Below are 24,655 nucleotides of genomic sequence, written 5' to 3' on the forward strand. Positions count from 1 at the left end.
TTCTTTTCCTTAGACGCACACAGAACAATGTCTCATCAGATTAGACCAGAACAGAGCTACTCACGGGGCCTAAAGGAGCTGTCAGGTTCTGATCAGTGTCATCTCCTGACAATTCATGCAGAACAACATTTGCTAATCCTGATAATCGGCTCAGCATTTCTGCAGGGAAAAAAATTTATAAGAATCAATAAAATGAGAAAAAAATCAATAAAATGGAAATAGGCTTATGCTATTTTGATAACCACACCACCTGTAAGAACACCATGCAGGTGATATATACTAAACAAAGTATATATAGAGAGAATTCCAGAGAGAAAGGTCTTCCTTCCGTTGGTTCACTCCCCAAATGGCCGCTATGGCCAGCACTGCGCCAATGCGAAGCCAGGAGCCAGGTGCTTCCTAATGGTCTCCATGTGAGTACAGGGCCCAAGCACTTGGGCCATCCTCCATTGCCCTCCTGGGCTACAGCAGAAAGCTGGACTGGAAGAGGAGCAACTGGGACTAGAACCCGGTGCCCATATGGGATGCTGGCGCCACAGGCAGAGGATTAACCAAGTGAGCCACGACGCTGGCCCCCAGTGAGAACTTTTTTATATGCTCCATAAACTGCATTGTTTTGGAAAGTTTTTTCCTGATAAGCCATGAGGTTCTGCTAAAATTTAAATATGATTATTCAAAATGTATAACATTAAATTCATATTCTAGAATACAGAGGATAGAAGTCAGTAACCTATGTGTCTTCTGTGAGAATTAGCAAAGAACAAATTAAAGCCAATGTATACGGCCGGCGCCGTGGCTCTATAGGCTAATCCTCCACCTTGTGGCGCCAGCACACCGGGTTCTAGTCCCGGTTGGGGCGCCGGATTCTGTCCCAGTTGCCCCTCTTCCAGGCCAGCTCTCTGCTGTGGCCAGGGAGTGCAGTGGAGGATGGCCCAAGTGCTTGGGCCCTGCACCCCATGGGAGACCAGGATAAGTACCTGGCTTCTGCCATTGGATCAGTGCAGTGCACCGGCCGTGGCGGCCACTGGAGGGTGAACCAACGGCAAAGGAAGACCTTTCTCTCTGCCTCTCTCACTGTCCACTCTACCTGTCAAAAAAATAAATAAATAAAATAAATAAATAAAACCAATGTATACAAAAAAAAGGAATACAAAGATTAGAGCAGAAATTATTAAAATTGAAAATATATTGGTGGGCACTATGGCTCTGTTAGGCCACCAACTGAGACCCCCATATCCCATATCAGAGTACCTGGGTGGGGTCCTGACTCCTCCACTTTCATTCCAGCTTCCTGTTAATTTGTCTGGGAGGCAGCAAATGATAGCTCAACTACTGTGTTACTGCTACATATGTGGGAGACTCCAGTGGAGTTCAAACCTCCCAGCTTCAGCCTGGCCCAGTCCTGGCTGTTGTGGCCAACTGGAGAATGAACCAGTGATAGAAGATCCGCCCCCCCCCCCCCCCCGCCTCTAACTGTCTGTTCCTCTCTCTGTCCCTCTATCAAATAAATGAATACATACATCTTTTAAAAATTAGTATTTAAAAAAAGAAAATATAAAAATGGAGAAAATGAAATAAAAAACTGGTGCTTTGAAAGGATCAATAAATTGATAAAGTTCTAATCAGTCTGACCACAAAAAATAGGAGATAAATTATATCCTAAATGAAGGATGGGACATCACTATTGATCTTATATTAAAAGATAAACACCACAAATTACCCTATGCTAACAACAGTTACTAGCATAGATAAAATTAGCCAATTCCTTGAAAGATGCACACTACCAAAACTAAAGAGAGAATGGCCAGTATTGTGGTATAGCAGGTTAAGCTGCCATCTGTAGTGCCAATAGCCTATAATGGGCGCCAGTTCGAGTTTCAGATGCTCCACTTCTGATCCAGCTCCCTGTTAACATGCCTAAGAAAGCAGTGGAGAATGGTCCCAAGTGCTTGGGCCCCTGCACCCGTGTGGGAGACCCAGAAGAAGCCCTTGGCTCCTGGCTTCAGAATCCCCCAGCACCAATCACTGTGGCAATTTGGGGAGTGAACCAGCGGTTGGAAGACCTCTCTCTCCCCCTCTAACTCTGCCTTTAAAAGAAAAAATAGAGAATCTAAAATTATATGGGTTAGATGTATGTATGTAAGTTGTGCATGTGCATACACACACATCTAAATGTGAAACTAAATTGATACTTTATTTCAAGAAAACTATACACCCATGTTCCTCATAGTCATACTCAAGAAAATATTAGCTAATTAAAACCTACACTACATAAAAAGCCAACACAGGGGTGGGCATTTTGGTGCAATAGATTAAGTGGTCATTTGGGACAGTGCATCCCATATCAGAGTGTCGTGCAAGTCCCAGCTCCTCTGCCTTTGACCCAGCTTCCTGATAAGGCATCCCAGGAAGCAGCATACGATGGTATGATTATTGGGGTCCCCACAAACCACGTGGGAGACCCAGACTGACTTCCAGGTTCCTGGCTTCAGACTCATCCAGCCCTGGGTGTCATGGGCATTTGGAGAGTGAACCAGCAGATGGATATCTCTCTTGCCCTCATTCTGCCTTTCAAGTAGATGAAAATAACCCCCAAGTGGGGGTTCAAGAAATATAAGGCTGGGTCAATGCATGAAAATTAGTCAAGGTAGTTTATTATATTAGTAGGCTGAATAAGAAAAACTGCATCTATAGATTCATAAAAAGCATTTGACAAATTTCAACTTCCAAGCACAATAAAAACTCTCAGCAAACTAAGAATAGAAGTTCCCTTAGTGTAGTAAAGCAATCTATAAAAATCCTATAGCCAACTTTATACTTAAAGGCTCACCATGAGATCAAAGACAAACATGTTGTCTCTTACTACTTCTATTCATATTAGAAGGCTTAGCCAGTACAACAGGCAAGCAAAGGAAATAAAAGGCATACAGACTAGAAAGAAAGAAACAAAACTGTCTCAATTAACAAAAAACATGAATGTCCATGTAAACTTTCCTTTAAAAAATAAACAAACAAGTATTAAATAATCTAGAACTAACAGATGAGTTTAGCGAGACTAAACAAGGTCAATACAAAAGAGGAACTGCATTCCCTACTACAAGCAATGAACACATGGAATTTGAAACTAATGCAATACTATTTATAATAGCACTGGGGAAAAAAGAAAACTTAGATATAATAAAATGTATGTATGATATGAATGCTGAAAACTAAAAACTAAGACAAGAAACAGAAAGTCTAGAAATTGGCATTGTGGCATGGTAGGTTAAGCCGCCTCCTGCAATGCCAGCATCCCATATGGGCTCTGGTTCGTGCCCTGGCTGCTCCACTTCTAATCCAGTTCTCTGCTAATGGGCTGGGAAAGCAGTGGAAGATGGCCCAAGGCTTAGGCCCCTGCCATCCATGAAGAAGACCCAGATGAATCTCCTGGCTCCGGCTTCGGCCTGGCCCACCCCCAAGCTAGGGCAGACATCTGGGGACTGAACCAGCAGACGGAAGAGCTTTCTCTGCTCTCCTGCTCTCTCTGTAACTCTGCCTTTCAAATAAATAAATCTTAGAAATAAAGAAAAAGTCTAAATAAACGTAAACATAAACAATGTATATGAATTTGGAGACTATTCAATGGCACTTCAAAGTTCATGGAAAATGCATACTATGGAAAAATTATGCATGGATTTCAAAATTTTTCTGCATGAAAAACTTAACTTTTAATTCCTTTTTTCCATGGATTATTGTATTTTTGAGGCACCAATATTCCTCATATTTAGCTATAAAATTAATATGTTTCCGCTGCAAATTACAGTGCAAATTCTAGTAAGCATTTAGTTAATGACAACAAGCTAACTCAAATTTATACGAAAAGGCAAAGAAACTATAAAACTACAATTATAAGCCAGTGTAACACCGGTGAAAGTATAGACATAGGTCGTTGAAATAGAATAGATAGCCTGTAATAGACCAACACACAAATAGTCACTGATTTTTGACACTGATTTTGACAGGCGGAGGATTAGCCAAGTGAGCCATGGTGCTGGCCGAGGGACAAACTTTTCAACAAATGTTTGTGAAATGACTGGACATGTGCAAAACAATGAACCCATAACTCACACTTTTTTTATCTCAAAATAGATCAAGCACATAAACAAGACTAGTGTCTGCTAATAATAACTGACAGAATTAAAAAGGAGAGAATGATCCAACATGGGAAGCGGGATACACAGCAGACTCATTGAATGGCAGATGTCCTAAACAGCACTCTGGCCTCAGAATCAGCCCTTAAGGCATTCGGATCTGGCTAAAAAGCCCATGAGAGTTTCACAGGCATGGAAAGCCAAGGCACTGTGGCAAAAAAAAAAAAAAAAAAAAAAAAAAAAAAACAAACCTAAATGAAAGATCTCTGTGAGTGAGATCCCAGCGGAAAGAATGGGCCATCAAAGAAGGAGGTACCTGTCTCTGAAGGCAGGAGAGAACTTCCACTTTGATTATGGCCCTGTCTAAATAAGGTTGGAGTTTGTGAACTCAGGAGGCTTCCATAGCCTTGGCAGCTCATGACAAGAGCCTCGGGTGATCGCTGACGTCATAAATAAGAGTGTCAATTAAATCAACAACGGGAGTCGCTGTGCACCCACTCCCCATGTAGATCTCTGTCCTTAATGTGTTGTGCTATGCGAATTAATGGTAAAACTACTACTCCAACAGTACTCTATACTTTGTGTGTCTGTGCGGTGCAGTCTGTTGAAATCTTTACTTAGTACATACTAAATTGATCTTCTGTATATAAAGATAATTAAAAATGAATCTTGATGAAGAATGGGATGGGAGAAGGAGTGGGAGATGGGATAGTTTGTGGGTGGGAGGGAGGTTATGGGGGCAAAAGCCACCATAATCCAAAAGTTGTACTTTGGAAATTTATATTTATTAAATAAAAGTTGAAAAAGAAAAAAAATAGATCAAGAAACCTAAACTTAAATTGTAAAACTTTAAACTTCTGGAGAACACAGAAAATCTATGTGACCTTGGACACAGCAATGAGTTTTTTAGATTTAAGAAAAGGCATAATACAGAGTAGAAAAAATTTAAAAGTTTATCAAAATTAAAAATTTTGTTCTATAAAGACAATATTAAAAGAATAAAAAGAAACCAGATTGGGAAATCATATTTGCGAATAATGTATCTAATAAAGAACTTGGATCCGAAAGAATATTTTCTAAAAAGCTTATTAAAATTCACAAGTAAAGGAAACAACCTGATAAATGTGTAAAGGAACTGGACAGACAACACCAAAGAAGATACACAGACGGTAATAAGTACCGGAAAAGATGGTTTACCTCATCTGTTATTAGTAAAATATCCATTAAAAGCACAAGATTAACACTAAATACCTATTTTCTAAAATGTTAGCAGCAATTTAGAGCAAAAAGAACTTTCCTTTATTGCAGATTAAAATACAAAATGGTACAGCTACTCTGGAAAATAGTTCAGCAACTTCTTTTTTTAATTTATTAATTTGAAAAGCAGAGTTACAGAGAGGCAGGGGCAGAGGCAGAGAGAGAGAGAGAGAGGTCCTCTATCCGCTGGTTCACTCCCCAGAAGGCTGCAAGGGCCAGAGCTTGGCAGATTAGAAGCAAGGAGCCAGGAGGAGCCTTTTCCAGATCTCCCATGTGGGTGCAGGGGCCCAAGGACTTAGGCCATCTTCTGCGGCTTTTCCAGGCCATGGCAGAGGGCTGGATTGGAAGTAGAACAGCTGGGACTTGAGCCGGCGTCCATATGGGATGCTGGCACTGTAGGTGGCAGCTTTACCCGCTATGCCACAGCGCCAGACCCTATTTCTTTAAAAATTAAATATACATGTATGAATTCCATTACTAGGTTATTTAAACAATTGAAATGAAAACTTAAATTCACACAGAAACCTCTAAGTAAATACTTAAAGTAGGTTTACTCATAGTCACAAAAAGTGAAAAAAAAATCTTTCAAGAAGTGAATGCATAACAAACTGTGGTATATCCAAACAATGGAATATTACTCAGCAATAAAAAAAGAATGAGCCATTGAGTCACAAAATATAACACAACACAGATAAAATAACTTTCACTAAGTGTTAGAAGTTAAATGTAAAAATCTATACTTTATATGATTCTATTTATATAACACTATGGAAAAGGGCAGCAATAAATTCACACAAAGACAGTCCTTAGTGCTTAAGGGAAGGAGTACAGTTGACTCTAAAAATGCTACACAAAGGAATTTTTAAGGTAAAGGAACAATGTTTTATGGTCCTGGGGTAGCAGATTCCCAACCATACACATTTGCTAAAACCCACAGAACTGTACATCAGTAATCTTAATTATATACATTTTAAAAAAATCAACTAGGATGTTAGGGGTTCCTGGGATGGAAGGCAAACCAACAAATCCAACTTATTATAAAGACATGACAAGGGCTGGCGCTGTGGCATAGCAGGTAAAGCCACTGCCTGCAGCACTGGCATTCCATATGGGTGCTGGTTAGAGTCCCGGCTGCTCCACTTCCAATCTGGTTCTCTGCTGTGGCCTGGGAAAGCAGTATAAGACAGCCCAAGTGCTTGGGCCCCTGCCCCTGAGTGGGAGACCCAGAAGAAGCTCCTGGCTCCTGGCTTCAGATCAGCACAGCTCTGGCTGTTGCAGCCAATTGGGGAATGAACTAGTGGATGGAAGACCTCTCTCTCTCTCTCTGCCTCTCCTTCTCTCTCTGTGTAACTCTTTCAAACAAATAAATAAATCTTTAAAAAATAAGTAAATAAATACATGACATAACCTCACTGAATGAGATGGGGATAATGAAGCTAAGCTAAGAAACTTTGAAAAATGGTGTTTTGACAGGGTACTACAGGCTGAAGATAAAAAGCAGTGTTATAAATACTCCATTCTAGTAGGTAAATTTCTTTCTTGCAGTGATATGGGTTAACAATTCTGAAACCAATTCATGTATATACCAAGGTTCAATGATTCAGGAAATAAATCACAGATCAATGAAATCCTAGTTACTATCAGTGAAAGCGGTTGCAAATAAGCAAGGAAAGGCAGCCAGGATAAACCCTATGGTATTAGATTATGGTTGACACACCAATATGAACTCAGGTTCATATAATATATACATAGACACATAAATAATCATGCATTATACATAATGGGTTATCATACAGAGATGTGTATCCTAGTTGCGTCCACAGAAAACTCCTAGTAACAGCAACACTTCAGGAGCACTGAACACATACAGCACCCAGACCTTGATTTCTAAATCCAGTCTGCAATGGAAGGAATCAGGGCTCTGTAGAAAAATGGCTGACTATAGATCTGGGGGGAAGGACAACACAATATGAAACAAAGCACCTGGTTATGCCAGGAAGTAAAGAAGGGTAGGGTCAGGGGAGATGGGGACCAGGGAGTTGGGGACATGGGACAACCTAAAGGAGCTTTCAATGGCCAAAGCCAGAATAATCTGAATCACAAAACAAATAACAATATTATTGGATTACAATCCAATTTTAAAAATAAATACCCATTAGTTCATATTGATATAAATTATTAAGATAAAAGAAATGGTAGAAAAGAGACAATTTTTCTTGAAAATAATTCCAAATAATTTATGTCCATACTTATCCTATCAGGAAATGGAGCATGTAGGCTGGACTTAGTCACACTTCCAAAGAACAGAATATGAAAAGGTAATAATCACAAGTAGACAGATCTAGCATCACGACCACAAGTTGGATCAAGGTTAACAGCATCAGTGATAAGTCATAGTAATATCACATAACCCCAATATAATATGATGAGAACACAACTTTGTGATGTATTTTTTTCTAATACTCACAACTGCAGTTTAATTACGAGGAAAATATCACGCAAAGTCAAAATCAGGTACATTCTAGAAAACACCTGATCAATACTATTAAAAATTGTTAAAGTAATGAAAAACAACAAAGAAACTGCCACAGATCACAGGTGACAAGAAAACACAATGATTAAAATCTAAGTATTATCTTGGCTTAGATCATGAAACAGAAAAAATAAATTAGTAGGAAACATGGTGATATTTGATTGAAAGCTAACTATACTGGCCGGCGCCGCGGCTCAATAGGCTAATCCTCCGCCTGTGGCGCCGGCACACCGGGTTCTAGTCCTGGTTGGGGTGCTGGATTCTGTCCCGGTTGCCCCTCTTCCAGTCCAGCTCTCTGCTGTGGCCCGAGAGTGCAGCGGAGGATGGCCCAAGTGCTTGGGCCCTGCACCCGCATGGAAGACCAGGAGAAGCACCTGGCTCCTGGCTTCGAAGCAGTGCGGTGCCATTGGAGGGTGAACCAACGGAAAAGGAAGACCTTTCTCTCTGTCTCTCTCTCTCACTGTCCACTCTGCCTGTCAAAAAATATTCGAAAGAAAGAAAGAAAGCTAACTATAGATTAGCTAATGACATTGTAATAATATTCTTAGTTTTGAAAAATTTATCAGGGTTATGGAATGTTAATATTAGGTGAAGCTAGATAGAGAACTCCCTATACTAATCTAAGGTTTATGTAAATCTAAAATTAATCCAAAATTAATTCACTTTTATAACCACTATGTATGTTGCATATTCAAATCGATGTCAACTGTCAATAGATAAACTCCATGAAAGTGAGAATCATATTAATGCTTTAATAGGAACAGTCAAAACAGACTGTACACACTGCTAGTTTAAGTGATGGTACTGAATTTTATGTTTTGTGATAAAAGTTATCTGCCTTTAAAATCTTAAAGCAGGGGGCAGGCCTCTGGCCTACAGGTTGAGATGCCCACTGAGACGTCAGTGTCCCACATCAGAGTGCCTGGGTTTGATACTCTGCTCCAGCACCAAATTCTAGCTTCCTGCCTATGTAGACCATAGGAGAAAGCCAGAGGCCCTGCCACCTAAGTGAGACACCTGGATTGAGATCCCATCTCTGACCCTAGCCCAGCCTTGACCACTGCAGGCATTTGGGAAGTTAACCAGAGGAAGGGAGCATGCTTTTATTTGCTTGCTCACTCACTCTTGCTGTCAATCTCAAATAAAAATTAATTAAAACCCACAGCTGGAAGAAATAAGAACTTGAGTTCAAAACAAGCACTTAAATCAAACTAGACCTATAGTTTCCAGGGCAGTCATGGATCTTAAGAAAGAAGTGGTGGGAAGCCTGTTTCTACATGTTGTCTTAGATAACCCAAGTAGCACAGAGACAGGAAAGAAAGAACCACCCCATGGGAAGGCAACACAAGGAGCTTGCATACAACCATATATAACTACCTGGAGGGTAACACAGGGCCATATATAGGTACACAGAACCATATCTAACCACTCATTCAAGCTTTGAGACATACAACTATAGTCAGTTTTTTAAAAACCCACAATTCACCAGTACACAGATTCCAAACTTTCAACTTTAGAGATTCTATTTCCTATGGTAATGTTTAATGAAGAAAACGAATACAATCATCAAGAACTCTACTGCAGGCACAGATCAGCACTTATTAGAGGAAATCAGAAAAGAAGCTAACTTATCAAAAAAAATCATTTTATCTCTCAATTCTTCAGGCCACTCTGGGAACAAGCAAATCAAACCAAGCTAACCAACTGAGAAGATGGTAGTAGCAGAGCAGCATAGGTTTTTTGTATCTTCCTCAATTCCCACATTAAAAAAAAAAAAAAAAGCAAACAGCAAAATAACTATGGATCATCTTTATAAAGAAATTACTTAAAGTTTCTATAAACCCCCAAATACAGATATGGACAAACCACCAACAGCCACAAGCTCTGGGGTCACTAGAGTCTGCGTGGGAAGAAACAGAAGGAAACCACAGGAGTGCAACAAACCTGACACCAAGAGACCACAAGAATCAGCTGGCATTCCTGGCAAATGTGCCAGGCCAGCTAGACAACAGCAGCTGAAAATGTTTCCCTCTCATAGTGATTCAGGAGTTTCCTTTATCCACAGTGTATATTCAAGACTCCCAGGGGATACCTGAAGCTGAAGACAGCACCAAACCCTATATACACTAATTTTTCCTATATATACATACTCATACTTATGTTTGATAAGGTTTGATAGGCACAGTAAGAAATTAAAACAGTAACTGGGGCCAGCGCTGTGGTGTAGCAGGTAAAGCCGCCACCTGTGGTGCCGGCATCCCATATGGGCGCCAGTTTGAGTTCCGGCTGCTCCACTCGAATCTAGCTCTCTGCTATGGCCTGGGAAAGCAGCAGAAGATGGCCCAAGTCCTTGGGCCCCTGCACCTGTGTGGGAGACCTGGAAGAAGCTCTGGCTCCCGGCCTCAGATCGGTACAGCTCTGGTATCGGCGCAGCTCTGGCCATTGCAACCATTTGGGAGTGAACCTGCAGATGGAAGACCCCTCTCTCTCCGCTTCTCTATAATTCTGCCTTTCAAATAAATAAATCTTTAAAAAATAATAATAAAATGGACAATGAACCAGCACCCATATGCGACGCTGGCATCGCAGGCGGTGGCTTTACCTGCTGTGCCATAACACTGACCCATAAATAATTTTTTAAGAAAGTAGAAAAAGGGGCCAGTGCTGTGGCATAGCGAATAAATCCACCACCTGCAGTGCCAGCATCCCATATGGATGCCGGTTCGAGTCCCAGTTGCTCCACTTTTGATCCAGCTCTCTGCTATGGCCTGGGAAATCAGAAGATGGACCAAGTCCTTGGGCCCCTGCAGCTGTGTGGGAGACTCGGAGGAAGCCGTTGCACCCATTTAGGGAGTGAACCAGTGGATGGAAGACTGATCCTCTCTCTCTCTCTTTCTCTCTACTCTACACAACTCAGCCTTTAAAATAAATAAATCTTTTAAAAAAAAAAAAGAAAAGAAAGAAGAAGAAGGAAGAAAAAGAAATGAACTAAAAGCAATGTCATATTTAAGACTGGATCCTGGAACAGAAAAAGGAGATTACTGAAGAAACTGGTTGGGGCCGGCACTGTGGCACAATGGGTTAAGCCACCATCTGCAGCACCAGCATTCCACATGTGCACCTCTCAGTTTGAGCCCTGGCTGCACCACTTCCGATCCCGCTCCCTGTTAATGTGCCTGGGAAAGCAGCAGAGCATGGCCAAGTCCTTGGGCCCCTGAACCCACGTGGGAGACCTGGAAGAAGCTCTGTGCTCCTGATTTTGGCCTGCCCACCCCTAACCCAGACTGACCATTGTGGCCATTTGGGGAGTGAACCAGCAAGGGAAGATCTACCTCTCTCTCTCCTCCCCGCTCCCCTCCCTCATAATTCTGACTTTCAAATAAATAAATTTTTTGAGAAAATGAAGAAATCGGTCAAATTTGAACAAAGTCTGGACTTAATAGTTATTAACTTATGTTGGTGTCTGATTTTCTACATTGCTAATGTAACATGTTAAAATTAGGGAATGTTGGATGAAGGGTATACCAGAATTCTGTACCAACTTTGGAAATTTTCTACAGTAATCTAATTTATTTTATAATTTAAAAGAGTTAGATAGGATTTAAGAGCAGTGACACTGAAGATAAGCAATGGAGACAACAGGATCTTTAGAAGAAAAATGAAGCAAAGGAACAGCACAATTTGAAGAAACCATTATCCAAGAATACTTGTCTGAAAAAAAAAAAAAAAAAAACAGTATTTGAAACCATATATTGGGGGCCAGCATTGCAGTAAAGCCACCGCCTGCAGTGCCGGCATCCCATATGGGCACCAGTTCGAGTCCCGGCTGCTCCACTTTTGATCTAGCTCTCTGCTATGGCCTGGGAAAGCAGAAGATGGCTCAAGTCCTTGGGCCCCTGCACCCTCATGGGAGACCCAGAGGAAGCTCCTGGCTCCTGGGTTCAGATCAGCACAGCTCCAGCTGTTGCAGCCAATTGGGGAGTGAACCAGCAGATGGAAGACCTCTCTCCCTCCTACCCTCCCTCTCTCTCTCTCTCTCTCTCTGCCTCTCCTTCTCTGTGTAACTCTGCCTTTCAAATAAATAAATAAATAAATTTTAAAAAAGAGAGAAAAAGAAACCATATATTGAAAAAGCTTTCTATATACCTGAAAATATCAACCCAAAATGACCAATAAGGCAGTCTAATAAAATAATTTAACTTAAAAAAAAATCCTTGAGGATTTAGGCCATAAGATCATATGACTGGCAGGAGAAAGAAATTAAAACTACATATCATCAGACTTTGCAATAGTAATGTTTTTCTCAGAAAACAAAACATAAGTTAAAATTGAAGATATTTAAGAAATGAAACAAAAAATGAACCAAGGATTTTATTTCCCACAAAAATGACCTTCAGTTACAAAGAGCACAGGTGAAATGTTAGGAATAAGTGAAAAAAAAATCAAAAAACATTTTCTCCTAAGCCTCTCCTAAATAATCTATTATAGAAGAAAACCTGACTTAACCAAAATAACTAAAGAAACATTGTAAGAACTGGTGGTGAGCATTAAATATACAGTGGAACTAAGACTAAGAAAAGACTAAGTAAACACTGGAGGGAGAGAACATGGAATGTAATGTGTATATGCTTAGATAACATACAGGGCAAAAATGTTAAAAAATTGAGAAAGCCAAGAGCAAATGCAAATAAAACCTTTTAAAAACTGTTATTGGCCGGAGCCGCGGCTCACTAGGTTAATCCTCCACGTAGCGGCGCTGGCGCACCAGGTTCTAGTCCCAGTCAGGGCGCCAGATTCTGTCCCGGTTGCCCCTCTTCCAGGCCAGCTCTCTGCTGTGGCCCAGGAGTGCAGTGGAGGATGGCCCAGGTGCTTGGGCCCTGCACCCCATGGGAGACCAGGAGAAGCACCTGGCTCCTGCCTTCGGATCAGCGTGGTGCGCTGGTCACAGCGCGCCAGCCATGGCGGCCATTGGAGGGTGAACCAACAGCAAAAGGAAGACCTTTCTCTCTGTCTCTCTATCCACTCTGCCTGTCAAAAAAAAAAAAAAAAAAAAAAAAAAAAAAAAAAAAACCTGTTATTAATCAAAGTGGTGGTGGTGGTATGAGCAGCATCCTTATTCAAAGACTACTGAAAGTGGAATTCTAGCAAATGAATAATTATGGGCATTCTAATTCTAGCCTATGTTTTCAGTCTGAACAAGGAAGATTCAGATGTAATACAGAATAAATTCAGAACCCCAAAATACAAACTGACCTTAAATTGAAGTACCAGTATTAACTTACAAGGTATTTTACATTTTATATTTATTTTTTATCTTCCTATCTCTATCCATTAAAAAGGTTAGAAAACAATGAGAAATTGAGAAGCAATGAGTATCTCTAATGTCTAGGCTGAGGTTGAAGTACTGAAATTTCACTTCCCATTAAAAAAATTAATAGAAGGACTTCTTAATGAAATGACTCATGCCAATTCTAAAGCAGAACATGCACAAAATGAGCCTAAAACATCTTGCAATGAATTTACATCAAAGGCTACTAGAGTCATGTCAAAAGGTTCCAGAAGGGGCTAGCTCCATGGCTCACTTGGTTAATCCTCCACCTGCGGCGCTGGCATCCCATATGGGCGCTGGGTTCTAGTCCTGGCTGCTCCTCTTCCAGTCCAGCTCTCTACGGTGGCCCAGGAAGGCAGTAGAGGATGGCCCAAGTGCTTGGGCCCTGCACCCGCATGGGAGACCAGGAGGAGGCACCTGGCTCCTGGCTTTGGATCAGCATAGTTTTGGCGGTGGCGGCCATTTGGGGAGTGAACCAACGGAAAAGGAAGACCTTTCTCTCTGTCTCTCTCTCTCTGTGACTCTACCATCAAATAAATAAAATCTTTAAAAAAAAAAAAAAAAAAAAAAAAAAAAGGTTCCAGAAGCCTAACTGAAAAGCTTCTCATCAGCCAAAAGGACAATCTGAATTAATAAGAATAAGAATTGCAAAAAATTATACCCCTCCTCATACACAAAAGATCTAAATCCAGGAGTTCACAATAAACTAGTCACCATCTGAACCAAATGTGTTGAAAAATAGATAAATAAAAGGATTCACCTTGCTTTTCTATTTGAATTTTACCAGTCAAGAAGCAAATAGATGAGAAGATGCATTTCCTTATAAAATTGTTCCAACTAATTGTGCAGGTGTTTGGAACAGAGATAAGACTCAGTTTAGGACAATCACATTTTGTACTGATATGCCTGGGTTTAAGTCTTAGCTCTGCTTCTGATTCTAGTGTCCTACTAATGCATCCTGAGAGACAACAGATGGTGGCTCAAGTACTTGGGTCCCTCCCACAGGCCGGGAGACCCAGACAAAGTTCAAGGATCCTGACTTCGGCCGGGCCCAAACCTGGTTATTGCATGCACATGGGGAATGAACCAGTGGATAGAAGATCTCTCTCTCTGTGTCTTTCTCTCTGCCACTCAAATAAATAAATGGGGGCACTGAAGTTAAGATGCTGCCTGGACTCCTACATCCCATACCAGCGTCCCTAGGTTCAAGCCCCAGCTCCATTCCCAATTCTAGCTTCCTGCTAATTCACAAAAGGTGATGGCTCGAGTGCCAGGTCCCTGACATCCATGTGGGACACCTAGATTGAGTTCCAGGCTCCTGGCTTCAGCCTGGCTTAGCTCCTGCTATTGTAGGCATCTGGAGAGTGAATCAGCAGAAGAGAGACCTTTCTCTTTCTGTTGCTCACTTGCTCTCTGTCATTCTGCCTTTCACAGAAATAAGTAAAACAATTTTCAAAATTAAATTTTAAATAAAATTATTCCAATTGAAAAAAACAGTAGAAGTAGAATATGTTATTCTAGTATTTTGCAACTCCTAATGAACTCACAGATGTAGACACTGAGCATTATTAGCTGGTAACAAAAAAAGCCAAAACCAGACATGACCCTCTTAATAAAAGAACATATTGCCACCTTCAGTCTTGCAAAGGGATAGACTCTCAGGCTGATGAAGCCTCCTATCTTGATAAGTGTAGGAAATGCAGAAGACAGAGTAACATGCTGACCTGCCCAATGAAGGTGCTAGTCCCAGACTGTAGGACACCATAGGTCAAATGGCCTAAGTCCTTCAACATAGACAATATAAGGAAAAGACGTGAGAGTCATCAAGTTAAAAAAAAAAAAAAAAAGGCATGATTCACATTCCGGTAATAAAACTATAGAGAATCCATGGGAAGTGATTATTCTTGGAAGGAAAGGGTCTTGCCTGTGATAAACATGAACACATGGAAGTGTCTGGAATGACTAGCTAATCTGAGTTTTTGCTATGGTTTTCTGTATCTGTTTAATTTTGCAATGAGTTTTTTTTTAATAGAAGTTATTAACTAATTACTTTTAGGGGCATTCATAAAGGGGTTTTGTGACTTAACCAAACTCACTGTCCACTTTCCATCACTTCCAGTTTAGACTCCCTGACCAACCCCTAACTCCATCTCTATCATGACCCTGCTGTTTGCACCCAGACCTTCTGCTCCAACTACCTTGGAGCCTACTGCCACTGCTACTACCTTTAGGACTAAATAGCAAAGTACTAAAATTTCAGAGTGAGTGTTTCTCAACCATTTTAAAGCCATACGCTCTTCAGAGAATATAAGCCTATCACATATGTACAAGTTAGTGTGTACACTTCCACCTAAGGTAGTGCGCCTTACACCAAATCTTTTGCATATAACTATTAGCAAATCTTATTTTATGTCATTTCTATTGCAAAAACACTAGTTTTTCATTTTCTATTTATATAAAGCTAAAATCTTGAATATTTTCCCAAACTATAATTATCTTCCTTTCTCCCCTACATCACTCCCACAGATGAGACTGATTCATCCTCCCTAGGAGGCCCCGTCTCGACCAATACACTACTATACATTATCGCACATAAAGACCACATTCACACATGAACACAGAATAATGATATTAATGGCAATAGCTACTGTGCTATATTTAATTGCAAAGTGTGTGTCTCAGACACTTCATGTACAGTTCTCTTCAATCTTAACAAAATCTGAAGGTAAATGTCACTAGCAACCCCTTTTTCAGAGGGGAAAACTGACGTGCAGAGTACTTAGGCCAATTCAAGGTCCCCCAGCTAACCGAATAACAGAAAAAGATTAAAAGCTCTTTAGATGGAAAATGGATTGCTTTTCCTACATAACCATTTAAATATGTATATTTTAAGAAAGAAAAGAATAGTAAAAAACTACTAGTACCTAAATGAGATAAAAATTTGGGAAAATTTTTATTTTATTTTCACCATTTCAGGTGAAATAAAAGGAGTCTGATTCAACAAGCTGAGAGGAAAGAGGCTGACATAGTGGAAAAAGCACCACTCTGAAAGCCAGGGAGCTGAGCTTCCAGTCCTGGCTCAAGAAGAAGCTATATCACATTGGGTAAATCACTCTACCTTTTTTTTATTTTTTATTCATTTGACAGATAGAGTTAGTGAGGGACAGAGACAAAGAGAAATGTCTTCCTTTCGTTGGTTCACTCCCCAAATGGCCCCTATGGCCAGCACTGCACCAATCCGAAGCCAAGAGCCAGGTGCTTCTTCCTGGTCTCCCATGCGGGTGCAGGGGCCCAGGTACTTGGGCCATCCTCCACTGCCCTCCTGGACCACAGCAGAGAGCTGGACTGGAAGAGGAGTAACCAGGACTAGAACCCGGTGCCCATACGGGATGCCAGTGCTGCAGGCGGAGGATTAACTAAGTGAACCACGGCACTTGCCCCTCTACCTTTTTTCTAAAAAAAAAAATTATATATATATATATGTATATGTATTTATTTGAAAGGCAGAGGTGGTGGGGTGAGTGTGGAGAAAGTCTTCGTCTGCTGGTTCACTCCCCAATTGGCCACATCAGCCAAAGCTGTGCCAATACAGAGCCAGGAGCTAGGAGCTTCTTCTGGGTCTCCCACACAGGTGCAGGGGCCCAAGACTTGGGCCATCATCTTTTGCTTTCCCAGGCCATAGCAGAGAGCTGGACTGGAAGTGGAGCAGCCAGGTCTTGGACCAGTGCCCATATAGGATGCCGACACTGTAGGAGACAGCCTTACCCACTATGCCACAGCGCCAGCCCCATCACTCTATCTTTTCAGGGTCAGTTTCCTCACATTAAAATGAAGATTGACGAAGATCACTCTAAAGTCCACTAACATGATCTGTGATGCAAGAGTGAATTCTATAGCTATTAACATTAAAGGAATAATCTGGAAATGTAAACGGATGAGCATCGTGGGCAGTTTGGTACTTTTGGTACCTCAAAGACTAGGTACACAAGCCACTAAGTAGCCACGCTTAAGCTAAATAAAGATGGATATCCTCCTTTATTAGGCTCAATGACAGAAATGGACAAATGTACATACAATATGCAAACTAGTAAGTGGGAAAATTATTACATTTACAGTAATAAATTCATGTAAGGAAATGTATGTTCTTGCTGTTGTTTTATAAAGCCAGAGGACTGTGAAGAGCAACTAGAGAAAAGAATGATATACAGGAAGCAGGCATTTAGCCCAGTGATTAAGACTACTACGCGTTGCATCATGGAGCCTGAGTTCACTTCCTGGCTCCAGCTCCTGACTCCTAGCTTCCTGCCAGTGCAGACCCTGGAAGGCAGAAGTCAACGATAGCCCATGTAACTAACTGGGTTTCTGCCAGTCAGGTGGGAGACCTGGATTGAGTTCCCAGCTCCTGGCCCAGGCCATGGCCCAGCCACTGCCATTGTGGGTATTAGAGAAGTGAACCAGCAGATGAGAGTTCTTCCAATGTCTGCCTCTCAAATAAAAAAAAAAAAATCAATAAAATAAATTACATGTGGAACTTAATGCCAAGGCCAGAGTTCTATAAAACACTCAGGCAAATAAAACGATTCCCTGAAGTCCACACTGGCCACACCTTCCACAAACCCTGCAACAGGACCTTGACACTTGTTTGCTTAAGTACCACTTATAGTGAAATAAAAGTGTTATTCTTTTCAAAGCTTTCACTATTTAGCAATAATTATTTATAGAATGCTTTCCAAGTTCAGAGTGATATGCTATAAACTATAAAAATAAATATAAGACATATCCTTAACCAGAAAAAATTCAGTGCAATAGTACAAAATGCATAAGAAAATAAGTAAAATAAATGAAGACAGTGAGTGAATGCCTTTGTGTCCATACATATGCTATGTTTGTTCTGGAATTTTTTTTTTAAGATTTATTTATTTATTTGAAAGAGTTACACAGAGAGAGGAGAGGCAGAGGCAGAGGCAGAGAGAGAGAGGTCTTCCATCCACTGGTTCACTCCTCAACTGGTCACAACAGCCAGAGCTGCATCGATTCGAAGCCAGGAGTTAGGAACCTCCCCTGGGTCTCCCACGCGGGCACAGGGGCCCAAGGACCCGGGCCATCCTCCACTGCTCTCCCAGGCCACAGCAGAGAGCTGGATCAGAAGTGGAGCAGCTGGGACTTGAACTGGCCCCCATACAGGATGCTGGCGCCTCAGGCCAGGGCATTAACCCACTTCGCCACAGCGCCTGCCCCTGTTCTGGAATTTAACTCACAGTTTCCCAAAGAAACAACAGCAAAGAGGATGAGTAGATTTCCACTGAGGTTACTCTTCAAACTTACTTCATGCATATATAAATGAGTCTCAGTTTTCCTCAATTCTTTAATTTTCAAAGTGATTCTCAATCAGGTTGAGGAGCTAAAAGAGAGGCAGCACTACATAGTTGGACAAAGCATATTCAATAGTACCATACAGTTCTACCACTGGAAAATGGAAAACTATTTTTCATGGTACAAACTGCTGCACTATTTTCATGAAAGAAATTTAGAAGTAAATGGTGGCTATACTATATTCATGACACCACCATGAAGCACCGCTCCAGCTATTTTACTTATAACTTATTTATACTTATAACTTACTTTATTCTTAAAACAACCCCATGAGGGCGGTACTTCAATATTTGATTCTAAAGTGAGTAAACTAAGGTATAAGGAAGTTAACTAATTTAACCAGTAACATAGCTTAACAGAGGTTCCTGGCTGGTAGAGGTACACAAAAGTCTATTTTCTGAGTAATCTCATCACCCCAACGTTCTTTACCCACGCTGCAAATAGGAATGAGGCTTCTATGTGAATAGTTCAATAGGTACTTATTTTTGAGCAGTACCTAGACCACAATGGATTAAGAGTCATAGAGGTATGCCACAAATAATTCCATATTGTTTATACCAAAAGAACACAGATATATGTATGTATGTACACACACACACACACACACACGCAGATGCTCACTACAGCAGTATTTTGTTGGCTAATGGTTGAAAATCTACAAATGACCATTATAAGGGGCAAGCTAAATACATTTAAATGTTTCTACCAGGGAATACTATGTGGCCATTTAAAAGAACAAAGTAGCTTTATACTCGTGTATACCAAAAATGTTGAATACAGGTTAAATATGCCTTATCCAAATGCTTGTGATCAGAAGTATTTCAGATTTCAGATATTGTCAGATTCTGGAACATCTGCACATACATAAGGAGATATCTTGGGGAGGGGACCCAAGTCTAAACATACAATTATGTCTCATTTACACCTTACATACATAGTCTAAAGGTAATTTTTATATATTTAATAATTTTGTGCATGAAACAAAGTTTCACAGTGTTGAATTTTCCACTTGTGGTATCCCATTCATGTGTAAAAGTTTTCAGATTTTGAGATATTTGGAGTTTTCAGATAGGAATAGTCAATTAAGCAGCAATCCCCATGCATAGCATGATTCTACTTGTGGGGAGAAAGGGCTGGTATACATTATATATGTGATTCACTGTGATCAGAAAATTTCTTAAGGAGAACCAAGAAATTATTCAGTGTTTAAGTCTATAAAGTAGGGAAATGGAGAAGTTGGCTAGGGGAGAGATTTCTCTTTTTACATGATATTCTTTTTTTTTTTTTTTTTGACAGGCAGAGTGGACAGTGAGAGAGAGAGACAGAGAGAAAGGTCTTCCTTTGCCGTTGGTTCACCCTCCAATGGCCGCCGCGGCCGGCGCACTGCGGCCAGCGCACCGCGCTGATCCGATGGCAGGAGCCAGGAGCCAGGTGCTTACTAAAACACATAAAACTGATTTTAAAATAGCTTAATTAAAATAGAGTATTATAAATGCTAATAATCTTTTACATAGGGGTGCCTAACAACAGACTGGAATGTAATGATCAGTGCTGAGATGTGTCCTAAATAATTTATTGCACATAGTAGTTAGCCTGCAGAAGTTAATGAATGATTTATTTTACAACCAAGGGTAAATCAACATCTTTTTAATTTATACATTAATCCAAAGAGGAAGGGGAAGCAGAGGTCTTTAAAATCAAGCAGAAGATAAAATAATTATCTTCTAAAGATTTTTAGGAAGGGCTATAGCCCAGAATGGAGGTCCCGCAAGTTAGGAGGTCCTCAGAGATGGAAACAACCTTGAGAAAAAAGAGGTAGCACCTTTAACCTTCAAATTGGGTTGGGAATGCACCATGGTGTGGTCAAGAAATTTTTTAAATTTCTCTTAAGTTTATATTTTTACAATAAACACTGTAAATACATATTCATAGATTATCCACTATTAAATATACAGTATTTGGCGGTGGGGGATGGTGGTGGTAGATGCAAGCTCAAAACTGTTTTCCTGATTACGAGTCTGCAGTGAAACATGTTTAGAAATTTGACATAATCAACAAACAATGCAACGAAAAGGAAAGCATTAATCCATGATCAAAGAATGAAAAATAGGTGCCGGCGCTGTGGTGCAGCGGGTTAAAGCCTTGGCCTGAAGCGCTGGCATCCCATTTGGGCGCCGGTTCTAGTCCCGGCTGCCCCACTTCCCATCTAGCTCTCAGCTATGGCCTGGGATAGCAGTAGAAGATGACCCAAGTCCTTGGGCCCCTGCACCCACATGGGAGACCTGGAAGAAGCTCCTCGCTCCTGGCTTCGGATCGGCGCGGTTCCAGCCATTGCGGCCAATTGGGGAGTGAACCATCGGATGGAAGACCTCTCTCTCTGCCTCTCCCCTCTATGTGTAACTCAAGTAAACACTAAATAAATCTTTAAAAAAAAAAAATGAGAAGTAAAAACCATGAAGCAGTCAGTGTACAATGTCTGTAACTTCTGAGTTCTCTTCAACTTTTTCCTGTATATCTGCCCTGACCACATCTTGCTATTTTTCCAACAGAACGGTTCTTGGATTTGACCTTTCATAACCTTTCCGACCATTTAAATCTGACTAGTTCGTGCTTCTGCCAAAGCCTCCTGCCTTTCTGTAGGAGTTCCCCCCTGCCACCTGGCACAGAACTGTAAGCAGGTCAAGTGGTGGGAGAGCTTCCAGCCATCTCCAAAAGTGAAAGTACTTGCTTGTGATTTTAAATATCTCTGTCCCACTCTTAAACTGTCCTCTCCCACCAGCCAGCCCGAACTCCTTAAATAGGCCAGACAAATATACCCCTCATTCCATTCCGGCCCATTCACATTCCTGATACGCTGAATAAACACGCTCCACTCCGCCAGATCAAGTCCTTTTTCCTCCAGAACTCTCTTCGAGGTTCCCTAACAGCCAGCCCGCTTCCGATTCCCGGCATGTCAGTGCTGATGGTATCACACGAATCCTCACACTCTTCTCTTCAATAATCTATTATCATCAGCTGGACCGCCGGACAGGCCCGCGCCTCCGTGACCTACACCCTCCAGACCTTTGATCTGTTTGGGGCTCGACTCCCTTTCCGGACACCAAGTTTGTTTAGCGCCAGAGCGTTAGGGGCCCGGCAGGTTCTCTCCGACATCAGCCGCGGCTGGCTTAGGAGGCCGCTCAGGGAAAAAGGCCGGGCGGACACGGCTGGCCTGGGCGCCTTTCCCCGTCGCTCCCGGAGGAGAAACATCCTGGGGAGGGGGCAGACCGCGCGGAGCCGCCCCCGGGTCGCGCAAGGCGACCCCAAAGCCCTTCCGGGGGCCGCCAGGCTTGCGGGCTTCTAGAACTAGGCCCGGTAGGTGAAGGAAGGTGGGTGAAGGGCCAGATCCCGGACTGAATCCGGGAGAGGCGGGGCGGGGAGGGAGCTCGAGTGTGGCTGCTCCGGTCGCTCCCACGGCCCCTGTGCGGGGAGTGACCGTTACAAGACTCGGGGCAGGAGGAGCTGGGGAGCGTCCCTCACTCACCTGGACGCGGCTGCTGCCGGAGGCTCCAGCTGCCCCTTCCCAAGTCAAGCCACGTCAGCTAGGGATCCCCATACGCGACACCTACCACCACCGCGCCCCGCCAGGGACTCAACCACTCGCAGCTGGGACGGAAGATGGGATTAGAACGTCGACCAATCAGGGCTATCGGCATAGCGTTACCAGGGAGACCAGGCACGCCTTGTTTGTAACTAACCCGTCAACAAGGACGGAAACCAATCCACCTCAGAAAATGCTCCGCTGCCTCCCAGAAACAGCCAATGGAATCTGCAGAGTGGAGGAGGGGCGGGAGCGGACACGATCACGTGCCCCGGAAGAAGATCTGGGGAAGGACCGGAAATGCCGAGAGGGCGGGCTATCTGGGAAAGGTCAGGTGTTTTCAGGGTGCGTGAATTAGCGGCTTTCCTGCTCTTTCTCCGCCCAATGTCCTGCGATTGACCCGGCTGTCATTTGGTCTGATGCTGAGGCTTTGGATTGTGGGCCACCAGCTGCCGTTAGGATTGCTGCGAGGAGAAGGGAATGGGAGTAGGTATTTTGCTTTTAGAGTAGTGAAGTGTTAGATCTGAAAAGCTTGTCTAGTATGATCTTTTCATTTTAGTAATGAGAACAAGAGAAGTGACTTAATTGCACAAAGGCAAACAGCGACTTTGTGTCAGAACTCAGACTAGAATCAGGCGTTGATAAGAAAGAGTATCAGCGATGCCTGTAAGGATATGTGAGATAGAGGATACTAGGAAGTGGCACTTGAGCTGGGCCTTAAACAGAGGTTGAAATTTGAGGGCTCAAGACCCTGAAATGGGTGTCAGTGAGAAACTCCAATAAGACACTGAAGTCATGCGTGCTCTCCTTAAACCCCTAAGGAAATGGGAAGAACAGTTCTCAGTGATCTATCTTTTCAGGCACTCAGTTTGAATTTATTGACTTTTTTTTAAAGATTTATTTTATTTATTTGAAAGACAGAGTCACAGAGAGAGATCTTCCATCTGCTGGTTCACTCCTCAAATGGCCACAAGGGCCAGAGCTGGGCCAGTCTGAAGCCAGGAGCCAGGGAGCTTCTTCCAGGTCTCCCACGTGGGTGCAGGGACCCAAGGATTTGGGCCATCTTCCACTGCTTCCCCAGCCCGTAGCAGAGAGCTGGATGGGAAGAGGAGCAGCCGGGACACAAAACGGTGCCCATATGGGGTGCTAGTGCTGCAGGCCAGGGCCTTAACCCGCTACGTCACAGCACCAGCCCCAAATTTATTGACTCTTAACTATGCACCAGGCACTCGGCTAGCCCACTGTATGCTTCCTTGTCCTAATGATTACATTGCCCTTTAGGATTCAAACATCAGATCAGTCAGGGATTTCCCAGTCACCCACCTAAAACTGCAGTTTTCTGCATGCATTATATCTCTTATTTTCCTATTTCCATAATCATGCTGCCATCTAACATACCAAATATTTTATTTTTTGATCTTGTTTTCCTGCTCTGCAGATTATTAGTTTCAAAAAGGCAGGAATTTTTGACTTTTTTGACAGCTGTATCTCCAGGTCTCAGAACAATATGGAGTAGGGCACTCAACATCTGTTGAGTCAATAAAGTAAACACGATTATCCCCATTTTACATGGGATGCAGTAAGACCTCAGAAGGTAAAGTAATTTGTGCTAAGTCACATACTAAGGGGCAGAGCCCCTTAAATAAATGCAGCACTTCATAAATCTGTCACATTCTCATGCCTCATTGTATCCACCCAGCAAAGCCCTAAACTTGGATCAGGCAGTGTCAGTGTCATTAATGACAGCAGTATCATGAGCACCTCACATTCAGTTTCCAACTTCCCTGCAACCTCATCACACTCCCAAATCGCTGCTGTGTCTTCAACTTCCTGTCCCATTTCCCACAAAAATTATTCAAATCTTTAACACCCTACCCTCCTCAAGTCCCAACCCAAACTTATTTCTCACGTTCCCAGCAGATGAATGTCTCTCTTAGAAGAAATATAAATCACCCGAGAGTCCTATTGAGTACTACTCTACACAAAATTTCTCTTTCTCCATACTTACCTGCTTCCACATTCAGCCTTATGACTGATTTTTGGTTTTACAATAATGAAACTTTCTTACAGGAGAAGAGATTTTAAAGTTAGAAGCCTGTCTAGTGTCTAGTGGTTCTTATAGTCCTACCTTCTGTTCTTGAATGAGAACAGATGGGTCATTCAATGAGAATTACATTGAGTAACAGGATAATGAAGAATGAAGATGTGGTGGCCAGGTTAAAGATTAAACAGATTTATTAAAAGAGCACTGAAGGGCTGGAAATATTTTTTAAGATTGTATGTATTTATTTGAGAGATAGAGAGAAAGGTCTTCATCCCTGGTTCACTCCCCAAATGGCCACAATGGCTGGAGCTGGGCCAATCCAAAGCCAGGAGCCAGGCTTCAGGTCTGCCACATGGGTGCAGGGGCCCCAGCACTTGGGCCATCTTCCACTGCTTTCCGGGCTGTAGCA

The 24,655-nt window shown here is 42.1% G+C and overlaps 1 protein-coding gene across 8 annotated transcripts in view; it reads right to left on the minus strand.

Moving 5' to 3' along the window:
• The window catches only part of GOLGB1 (golgin B1), an 82,308-nt gene extending 59,824 nt beyond the window's left edge, over positions 1-22,484 (minus strand). For 4 of the 8 annotated variants that reach the window (XM_008266856.4, XM_008266853.4, XM_008266852.4 and 1 more), the window contains exons 1-2: positions 22,146-22,466; positions 65-159 (exon numbers count right to left, since the gene is read on the minus strand). In XM_008266856.4, coding sequence (XP_008265078.3) covers positions 65-157 — 93 coding nt within the window. In that variant the 5' untranslated portion in view covers positions 158-159; positions 22,146-22,466. Of the gene's footprint in view, positions 1-64; positions 160-22,145 lie in introns of all 8 variants that reach the window. The other 4 variants (XM_070072199.1, XM_070072198.1, XM_008266855.4 and 1 more) reach the window with 3 other exon arrangements.
• Between the last annotated feature and the right edge of the window lie 2,171 nt (positions 22,485-24,655).

The sequence above is a fragment of the Oryctolagus cuniculus genome, chromosome 4 (assembly GCF_964237555.1).
Source record: "Oryctolagus cuniculus chromosome 4, mOryCun1.1, whole genome shotgun sequence".
Classification (NCBI taxonomy): domain Eukaryota; kingdom Metazoa; phylum Chordata; class Mammalia; order Lagomorpha; family Leporidae; genus Oryctolagus; species Oryctolagus cuniculus.